At 57.8% G+C, this 9,786-nt stretch overlaps 2 protein-coding genes across 18 annotated transcripts; one reads left to right on the forward strand and one right to left on the reverse strand.

Annotated features, from left to right (window-relative positions):
* Positions 1-132: 132 nt before the first annotated feature.
* MBD6 (methyl-CpG binding domain protein 6) lies at positions 133-9,649 on the reverse strand. Of its 17 annotated transcripts, none has more exons than XR_010129322.1 (15): positions 9,535-9,649; positions 6,178-6,241; positions 5,854-5,990; positions 5,448-5,550; positions 5,155-5,317; positions 3,885-4,922; positions 3,046-3,707; positions 2,613-2,766; positions 2,255-2,424; positions 1,712-2,125; positions 1,554-1,606; positions 1,266-1,329; positions 946-1,115; positions 607-670; positions 133-347 (listed from the first exon to the last, which is right to left on the reverse strand). XR_010129322.1 is itself a non-coding variant. In XM_063693869.1 (13 exons), the coding sequence occupies exons 3-13, from the start codon at positions 5,964-5,966 to the stop codon at positions 1,041-1,043; spliced, it is 3,009 nt and encodes a 1,002-aa protein (XP_063549939.1). In that variant the 5' UTR covers positions 5,967-5,990; positions 6,178-6,241; positions 9,539-9,649; the 3' UTR covers positions 133-1,040. The 17 variants fall into 17 exon arrangements, 11 of the variants coding, with proteins under 11 accessions (XP_063549939.1, XP_055215251.1, XP_055215252.1 ...); XR_010129321.1 differs by lacking the exon at positions 9,535-9,649 and adding an exon at positions 7,269-7,570; XR_008670654.2 differs by lacking the exon at positions 9,535-9,649 and adding an exon at positions 7,269-7,570 and having other exon boundaries at positions 1,712-2,128.
* On the forward strand, positions 7,332-8,327 carry LOC129526060 (basic salivary proline-rich protein 1-like). The gene is made up of 2 exons (XM_055359287.2): positions 7,332-7,836; positions 8,018-8,327. The coding sequence occupies exons 1-2, from the start codon at positions 7,437-7,439 to the stop codon at positions 8,101-8,103; spliced, it is 486 nt and encodes a 161-aa protein (XP_055215262.1). The 5' UTR covers positions 7,332-7,436; the 3' UTR covers positions 8,104-8,327.
* Positions 9,650-9,786: the final 137 nt, after the last annotated feature.

Below are 9,786 nucleotides of genomic sequence, written 5' to 3' on the forward strand. Positions count from 1 at the left end.
AGCAGCACTAGGACATAGATATTCATTCGTCATAACAGGCAATCTAAGCCACTCTATACTACAAGAGATGGATTTAAATTGTAACCTGTTCTTACCAAAGAACTAAATAAAAAATGAGTACAGAGCCAGAGCCAGAGTTTCAAAATATTCTCATCTGTTAAATTAAGAGTGTCTCCCATAGAAAAGCAGTGGAGGCCCCACAGGGCAAGTACAAAACAGAATTAAAACTCCCAAGGGTCTTGTCTTTACAAAAGAAAAGGCAGGAGGCAGCCCCTGGACAGCTGGTCATGCTGGCCGCTCCGGTTGGACCACGTTGCATAATCCTCAGTCGCATCATCACAACGTCTCTGAGCGTTTTGATGGGGGGAGAAGGGGCAGTGTAGTGTGTATGGGAGGAGAGGCCCAGAGGGCTCTCTTTGCCCCCTTACCCCCTTTTTTATATCCCAGAGGAAAGTCGGGGGAACCTGGCTACACCTTGAAATGAGGCTATGTGTTTCAAACCTGGGGACGGGGTAAGAGGGGATCTGTGCTTTGAGCAACCTGAGCCAGAGGCAGAGGGGTGTTGGAGGGGTAAGGGGAGGATGCATGATGCTTATTGCTTTGTACCTTTCACTGGGAAGGAGGGCAGCAGCCAACAGTAGCTCACAGGTTTGTAAACTGAGCCTGTTGGCTTTAAGAAGGGAGGCAATGAAATCGAATTAAATATAAAAGAGTCATTTGTGCAAAAATAACTTAAACAAATAAAAGACCTGGGGAAGGGGGTGTTCCCCTTAGCGCCTGGTGGGGAAAGGGCCATATACCATCCCCCCCAGGCCTTTTCAGTGACATGGCTTCGGGGGGGGGTGGGGGGAGGGGGTGAACTTCCCTGCCCCCTGCAATGGCTCAGGATGGGATTGTAGGGGAAGGAGTTGCATTTGTGCTCTGAGTGGGGAGTAGTGCCCCCACCCACTGTCCACAGGTGCAGGTGGCTGGCAGGGGCTCCCAAGGCTCAGCACTCAGCTCTCCCCAATCAGGGTCAGATCCAGCTCCAGGTATGGCTGCTATGGGGCCAGTTTCCTCCTCTTGTTTTTGGCAGGACGGCCAGGGCGGGCCCGGGGAGGCAGAGGGACAGCCGCCTAATACCAGAGGGGAAGTTGATAGAAGTGGTCAATTGCTAGGTATCAGGAAGTCTTCTTTTCTCCCCACTCCCTCTAACCCTCCTTTCCTCCTGCTGCCTCATCCCTTACATCCTACCCGTACACCCATCCACCCAAACACACACTTACTCGGGCTGTAGGGCTGGGTTCCAAGGTAATGTCCTGGCGGGAGCTATTGCTGTTCCGGGTAGGGCTGCAATAAGGGGCACAGATGATCAGGAACAGCTCCCAAGCACCAGGTGAATTTCAGAAGTTTGGGTGGGAAACTTTCTACATTTGGATAGTAAAGGCATAATATCCTTATTCATATTCAAATAAGAATCTGCCCTTTTGAAAACCAAGCCACTATTTGGACATTAGAACTGTCCAAACCAAAAAGTAGGCAAAGGCCAGCACTATAGTAGGCCCAACACTCACTTGTATTTTCTCCTACGGCCACGACGAGACTTTCTGACTACTCCCGGGGGCACCTGAGAAAAGATGGACTGTGTGTGTGGGAAATTTCGAAAAAGGCACCACAGCCCCAACCTTTCCTCAGAGCCCCTGAGCCCAGACCACCAGCACTCTGCACTCACCTTAAGGTCCTCAGAATGGGGCCCGGGAGGGGGTGGATCCTTGGGCTCAGCACCCCCTTCAGCCAGCTCCCCATTATGCTGCCAATGGTGGGTTCTTCTTGGGGACCTTTCCATTTGTCCATTGAAGCCACCACGTGTCCCCCATTTGAGGGCCAGTCGGCCAGGCTCCCGCCGGCTGCCAGGCTTTCGGCCCCGGGCTGGCCTGGCCTCACCATTAATGCCCCTAAGTCCCCCTCCTCCCCTCCGGCCCCGTTTCCCTGACCCCCTCCCAGTGAGCAGCTCAGGGACTGGGGGGTCGGGAGAACCATGGGGTGGGGCTAAGGCACTGAGGGGAGGCCTGGCAGGCTCTGGTTCGAGGGCTGAGGCAGGGCTCTCGGGGGGTAGACAGGGGGCTTCTGGCTGCTCTGGAGGGATCTGCTGGCAAAAAAATAAGTTCTCAGTCAATCTCAAATACCATCCCTCTTCTACTATAACTCAAAAAGCCCTAAATTTCCAGTTTGAGAAAAAATTATCTCCCTGACAAATATATGCCCACACCCTCACCTGGAGACTCTGTAGCAGGCAGGCTAGGGGACTAGAAGCCTCTGAGAGGGGTGGAGGAGCTCCCCCCCCAGGGAGGAGCTGCAGCCCCAACTGGCCAGAGAGAAGAGGGCCAGGAGGCTGCAACAGGCTGGGGAGGGCTCCAGGGCTGCTGGTCAGTGAAGACAGGTCACCTGTTGAGAAATTATAGTCAGGGGTCTCTCCCTAGGCAAACCCAATTAGGCTGAGCAGACCTACTATTCTCTTTAGGCTTTATCCAGTGGCCAAAGACTTTCTTCCCCAATTTATTCAGCCACTACTCCCAAGTTTTACTCCTGCTTTTTCACACCAAGAGTGTGAATTCACACTCCCTCAGACTCACCCAGCAGGCTGGCACCCAGCAGAGGGCTAAGGAGTTGGGGGGGTCTCCCTGAGTTGGAGGGGGCCTTGCCCAGAGAGGAGGCCCCCGGGTCAGTAGTTGCCGTGGTGACACTGGAGGTAGGTGGTCCAGGTTGGGGGGCACTCAGGACACAGGGCTAAGAAAAAAGAATGATTCTAACACTTACGCGTGTAAAATACTCAACAGATTTATAGTGCTTTCACATCCACTATCTGACTGAAGCCTCAAGTGAGATAGGCCATGCTTATTAAATACAGACCCAATTCTTGCAGTCATCCTACCCCCAGCCAAGAACTAAGGCCTCCCCAAAGGCCCCAAGGAAGAGCTCAGGAATGAAACTGAAAGCTTTTGATTCCCAGCTCCCAGCTCTTATTCTACATCTTGTTCTGTCCCACCTACTCACCCCCATCCTCACCTGGGGGGGTGTCCCCGAGGGGGGATCCAGGGTGGCAGCCAGCAGCGCAGAATTTAAAGCTATGAGGGTAGGGGGGGCTGAAAGTGGGGGGAAAAGTAGGGGGGACAGGTCTCCCAAGCCTGAAAATGGCTCCCCACTTGGACCCCCGGCTCCCTCTGCAGATCCCTCCCCATCCCCAGCTGTGGGGCCCAGAGCCAACAGGGGCAGGAAAGAGGCAAGGAGGTTGCTGGGAGGTGCTGAAGGAGGTGGAAGAAGGTCTGAGGGTGGTGGAGGAAGCAAGGAAGCCACCAAAAGCGAAGGCCCTTCAGGCTCTCCTGGGGCTAGGGGAGGACCAGGTCCTCCTGGTGGGGGTAGCAGGGGCTCAGGGGGAGGTTGTCCTCCTCCCCCAGTCAGCACACCAAATAAACTGTGGTTGAGCAATGGAGAAGGTGGAGGCTGCCCCAGACTCAGAGGGAGAGGCAAGGCCCCAAGCATCCCAGGGAAGCCAGCTCCACTCAGTGCCAGGCCCTGCTCAGGGCTGGGGAAAGGGAAAGCCTCTCCACCAGCCAGGGGAGGCAGAGGGCAGGCCGGGCCTGCCCCCATCCCCAGCCCTTCGGATGGGCTTTGAAGCACAGGGCTGGGGACTACTGGGGCTTTGGAGGCAGCTGGTGGGGCAGGGGCACCTGTAAAAGAGGAGAGAAATTCAGCTCAAGGGAGGCCCTTTCTCCCATCATCCAAAGAAGCCAACCTCCCTGCCCCCAACCCAGAAAACCCTCAAAGAGCTCTCTGAACATTCCCCTAAATGCCTTGGCTGCCTCTTTCCAGCCAGGATGAGGAAGGGCTCCACAATACTCACATACCTGGCACACTGCTGAGGCTGCCACTGGTGGTCCCAGGCAGGGAGGGCTGGATGGGGTGCCTGGGCTGGGGGGGGCTCCCTGAGGAGAGGGTTGGGGGAGGAGGAAGGTGTGCATCTGACCCCAAAAGGTTAAAGCTTCCATCAGAGTGGGAAGGGCCAGGGGTGGGGAGTCCCAGCAGGGACAGCACAGAAGGGAGAATTGGTTGGGATGGCTCCGGGAGAGAAAAGGGTTGGGGGACAGGAGCAGGGGCCCGAGGACGGCTCCGTCTAGGGGTTTGAGGGCCTCTCCCTTCTAGCAATCGAAATACAGTAGGGGGTCTGCGGGGACGACGCTGAGAGGGACGAAGTGATGAGTGGGAAGCTGAGGGTGCCTGGGCACGGGGCCTTCGGCCCTGTAAAGTGCTGGGAGGGGGTAGTGGGGGATGCTGTGCCTTGGCCGCTGCAGAGAGTAGGCTGCTAGCAAGGAAGGGGGGTGCCCCAGGCCCCTCCACCGTGGGGGCCCCTCCCAGGGGCCCCAAGACCAGGGGCAGGTGCATAGTGGCTGAAGACACTGGTGGCTGAGTGGCAGGACCAGGGTGGGTGGGGAGATTATTGCTCGGGGGCAGGGGAGGGGGTGTTAAGGCATCACTACAGTGGAAGAGAGGAGGGTCTGAAGGTGGTGAGGAGGAGGCATGAGGGGCCGGAGGAGAGCCCAGGTCAGAGGGCACCAGGCTGGATCTGAGGGCAGCTCCCCAGTTGTATGAGGGAGCATTGAGGCTGATAGCAGGTGGAGGAGGTGGGGCTGGAGAGGGGGCATTGCCCCTTGGGAGGAAACGGGGGCTGCTACTGCCCCCAGAAGGGACTGGGTCAGGAAGCCTTGGGGGGAAAAGCCCCCCAGGGCCTGCTAGAGTGGGAAAGGCCTGGGAAACTGAGGGTGGTTCTGGGGGAAGGGAGCCAGGACCCCCATTAAGTGGAGTTGTAGGAGGAACTCGACAGGGAGGGCGGGCAGAGGGGGGCCCTGGGGACACAGTGTGGAACATTTGGGGGCTCGCTCCCTCTCCTGCAATAAATGAAAAATGAAGGATCAGCCTGTGGCTCCCCTTCCAAAAACTCTTTTGTCTTCTCTAGTCCCATCTCCCACAAGTTCCCAACCTCCCTGTGCCCTCCTCTCAACATGCAGCTCCCCACCCACTCCCCTTTCTCTTTGCTCCCTCTCAAGGAACTCCTCCCACCATCAGCCTTCCAAGCCCTTAGGTTTTCCTCGGTCTTCTGTAAAGTGGCAGAAGACTCACCAGGAGAAGAGTGTGAGCAGGTGGTCTCCATGCTGCGGTACAGAGTTGCCATAGCAACAGCTTTCCGCCGGTGGTTGCACAGCTTGGTCATGTCCTCCTCTGATGCTGGCCCCACCCCAGCCCCACCCGGGGTCACCGGGGCCAAAGGGTCAAAGTTGAAAACCTGTAAGGTGGAAAGCAAGGACAGGGACCCTGAGGGGCTGGAACCTGTGAGAAGGGCTACCTCAGTCAGTGATTTGCATTAAGACTTTTAGCTTATCTCTGTACTCTCAGGCGCCCCTCACCACTCTGACCTTGGGGACATTAAGTGGACACTCCAGACCGCACTTGCAGGTCCCATCGCTGAGGAGGTAGCTCCGGGTTTGCTCCAAGGAAGACAGCTCTGTGCCACTTGGACTGCGAGAGGACAGGGTCAGAGGACATGGGGTTAGCTGGCAGTGAATCAGGCAATATTCCTAAAGCACAGTGCTTAAGTTACAGATCCTCCTAGAAGAACAGAGGATAAGGAATGTGGGAAGACACAGAAAAAGGGAGAATGGATTCAAAGGCCCAGAGCTACAGAAAGCAAAAAGGCTGAGGAAGGAAGGGGAAGAGAGGAGAGCAATCGGGTACCAGAGAGCTGAGCTGAGAGAAGAAACGGAAGAAAGAAAACCCGGGCAACTGGAGTGGCAGAGCTTGGGGACCTGTGAAGATCCGTACCTGATGTAGAGCACAGCACCCTCTCGCACACAGCGCTGCCAGCCGATGGGGACAGATGTGGCCACAGGGCCCCCAGCTCTGTCTGCTCCACTGCTCTCATTGCCCCCATTCATTGTGTGTAATCAGCTCCCGCGTGCCTGATAACACAGACATCCATGTAGGCACTAGGAGGATTAAACTGGGCGAAGTACCTGAGAGAGGACTCCAGGAAGGCAAAGGTTGTGGGGAGACCCAAGAAAACTCAGGGGAAGCCCCAGAGGAGCAAGGGGAACCCCTCAGCTGGGAGGGAGACTGAGGAGTCCTCTGCCGTATCACCACAGCTACCTGAACATCTCTGCAAACATTGTGGGGTCCAGTCTAAAGCCGGGGCCACCAGCTTAGCCCACACCTGCAACGCAAGTAGAGAGATGGGACTGTCAGGAGTCTGCCCAACTCTAAAGAGCACCACAGCCCAGCACCCTCTCAAGAGAAAGATCCTTAACAATGTGAGGCAGGCACCTATAAAGATCTCGGGGATCTGCTGGCTTAGTCTACAACCATCCTTTCCAAGCCCAGTCCCTAGGGACCAGAGGGTCAGAACCTCAGCTCCCTGGGACCAAGAAAGTCTAGCCCAATTCTTAGGCATATGAAGGGCAAGGCCTCCCTCCATTCGGAGTAGAAGACTTCAACCAGGAGTATGGGCACATTCCCATAATGCTAGGCCACTAGGAAGTTTCCCAGAGTGTCTGGCTCCTGTTGTTCTCTACCCAGGAAGATGATATAAAAAGTACAGATTGCCCCACAGGTCACCAGGCAATTGCCCAACTGCCCGCTGGGGTGGTACCAGCAGAACTCCCCCCATGCCTGCTCCGTCAGACAATCGCTGATCTAGTTCATTCGGGTCTTAAGAGGTGAGGATCACAGCTCAGTCTTCTCCCAGGATCCTGGGAAGCTCCTGATTTTCCCTCAAGCCTAAGGCAAAGGGATTCAGAACCTCCTATTCCACTGGCTTCCGATTATCTCCAAGAGAGCCTGTCCTCCGATAGAAGGGGAAGCCCCTCCAACCTGCAGGTATCCTCCCCAGCCTCACCATTGCTCCCACCCCACACTGGCGGCTTCCAAACTTTCCCTCTCACAACAAGGCGCCCTGTCACCCAGACTGCTTCCCTCAGCTTGAGGAGGAGGGGAAGGCGCACGAAGTAGGAAGGAACTTGGGGAGAGGGCGGGCGGAGGGTGGGCGAAGCACTGAGGGGAGGGCGGTGAGGAAGGCAGAAGTCTGGCAGTGAGAGGGAGAAGCGGCGGGGGCAGGTGAGGGCGGGGGAGTGGGGATGGGGCCGGGGAAAGGGGCCGAGAGGACGCGGAGGGGGCAGAGGGTAGGGACAGGAGGGGAGGGGAGGGGGAGGGGCAGGGTGGGGGGGGCCGGGCCCCGCACTCACCGCGGCCCATGGTTCGGCCGGCCCCGCCCTGCGCAGTCGCGGCCCAGAGGGTGAGTGGGAGGGGGTGGGAGGAGGGTCGGTGGAGCCCGAGCCTCCGGTACGGCCCCGGCCGGTCCTAGCAGGAAGCGCCGCTGCCGCCGCCGCGGATCACCGAGCGGCCTCCCGCGCATGCGCCATGGGGGCCAGGGGCAGCCCTGGGGATTCCGTTCCCAGAAGGCACTGCGCAGGCTGCTGCCGCTGCCGCCGCCGCCGCCGTCGCTGCCGCAGCCGCCGCCGCAGGAGCCGCCGCCTCCGCCGCTGCCCGGACGGGAGAGGGGCGGGGCCGGGCCCCCGCCCAGCGGACAGCGACGAGCCAACTGGAGGGGCCGCAGTGCGCATGCGGGAGCGCGCCTACCCCTCCCCCACAACCCCCCATTAATCCCCAAGAGAACAAACACCCCACGCGGCCCCCCCGCCCTCCGCGGAAGGATCTGCGCCTCTTCCCAGGCCACTGGTGGCGAATCCCAGCCCTCCTCAGGGAGGGGCCCCTTCCAAAGCCACAGTCTGTTGCGGGAACCAGGAATGCCAGGTCCGGGAGGGGCCAGGCCCCGAAAGATGAAAGTCGCGACTTGCCCTGCCCCGCCCCAAAGGCTTCCCGGGTAGTGTGCTGGGACTTGACCCGCCTCCCCAGGTCAACATGTCACAACACGACCTCAGCCTGTCAAGTCACATGACCTCTGCCTGTCACTGACAACCTGGTCTGTCTTTAGGCCAGGAGAGACCATCTGGTCCACCCTCCACACTACCCCCATTTTCGAGAGAGGAAATGGAGTTGTGGAGCAACGGAGCAGCCTAACCAAAGACCTGTCATTGCCACAGCACTCCAGTCACAACCGGCCTTGTGACAGTTTCTACTTAAACTCTGGCTGCCCCCATGAGGGTATGACAGGATATGTAACAGGCCACCACATGGCCTCTGTTTTCAAGGCACAAGAAAAATACTTTGCATTCTGGGTGGTGCGTTTTACTTTTGGTCAAGTTGCCTCCAAGTTCATGGTTCTCATTTTACCTTCACAACGCTTATTTTAATTTACAAACAAGGACGGTAAGATCCCTTGGCAAGTGAGGGGGAGTTGAGGCTAAAATCGCGGCTCCGGTCTCCCCAGTCCAGGGCGGTCCTGCGCTGAAGTGCACTCACACGTCCCGGGATGAGACTCCGCTGTAAATCTCGACCCGAACACCTAGGAGGCAGGCCTGTGCCGCGCTCCTCACACAGGCAGTCACAGGACTTGCTGTCTGGTACAGCAAGAGAGGGTCTTGGAGAAAGCCATAAGAGTACCGTGGGGGAAAATAGGTGGCCAAACACAATCAGGTCCACTGGGCAAAATACATGACTTCTGGCAGGCTGAGGGCTTACCAACTACAAGGTAAAAGTCAAGGGCGCTGTTCTGAGAGTAGCGGAAAATGACTACCAAGGGATTCCAGTACCTCGGCCCCTTTTGGGAGATTTACGGGGCTAGAACAGGAGACCACCCCCGTTTTTTTTTTGTTTGTTTGTTTTGTTTTTTGTTTTTGGTGAAACGTAGTCTCGCTCTGTCACCCAGGCTGGAGTGCAGTGGCGCGATCTCGGTCACTGCAACATCCGCCTCCAGGGTTCAAGCGATTCTTCTGCCTCTGCCTCCAGAGTAGCTGGGACTACAGGCGCGCATCACCACACCCGGCTAATTTTTGTATTTTTAGTAGAGACGGGGTTTCGCCATGTTGGTCAGGCTGATCTCGAACTCCTGACCTCAAGTGATCCGCTCTCCTCAGCCTCCCAAAGTGCTGGGATTACAGGCGTAAGCCACTGAGCCCGGCCAGGAGACCTCTTTAAGAAGACTCGAGGTGTCGACAATCCCAGTGGATGGATACCAACGTTCAAAAGAAAAGTTCAAAAGGCCTATGTGCCCATTAGCTGGGAGGGGCCAAGAAATATGGGACTCCCTTATAGTGGGGGTAAAACGGCGGGTAAAGCTAGGTGGGCGGAACAGCAGCTTCTGGGGGAGACAAGCGGCAAAGAGGCTCACGACCGACTAGGGGCGACCAAGGCTGATAGCCGTTGGGGCCGTTGGGCGCCGGGAGCTGGCGCCCCGCCCTCTCTCCTCTCCCCCACCCTCCGCACCTCCCACCACCCTCGTCCCCTGCGCGTGCGCGTGCAGACACCGGTTGCCAAACATTGCATCATCCCCGCCCCCCTTTCCTCCCCTCCCCCCCGCTACACTCCCCTCCGCGCGCGCGCATGACTCACCCACCTCCTCCGTGAAGCCTCGTGACCCAAAGCCACTTCCGGGTCCGACACTACGTCGACCCCCTAGCGAGAGGGAGCGACGGGGGCGGTGCCGCGGGGCTCCTGAGTGGCGGATGCGAGGGACGGGGCGGGGCCAATGCCGGCGTGCCACTTTCTGATTGGTAGGTTTTGGGGCCCCGCCCCTGAGGGGAGGGCAAGGCCATGGTAAAAGATTACAGCTAGGCGCTCCCGAGGTCAGAGGCTTAAGTCTAA

The sequence above is a fragment of the Gorilla gorilla genome, chromosome 10, assembly GCF_029281585.2.
Source record: "Gorilla gorilla gorilla isolate KB3781 chromosome 10, NHGRI_mGorGor1-v2.1_pri, whole genome shotgun sequence".
NCBI lineage: Eukaryota > Metazoa > Chordata > Mammalia > Primates > Hominidae > Gorilla > Gorilla gorilla.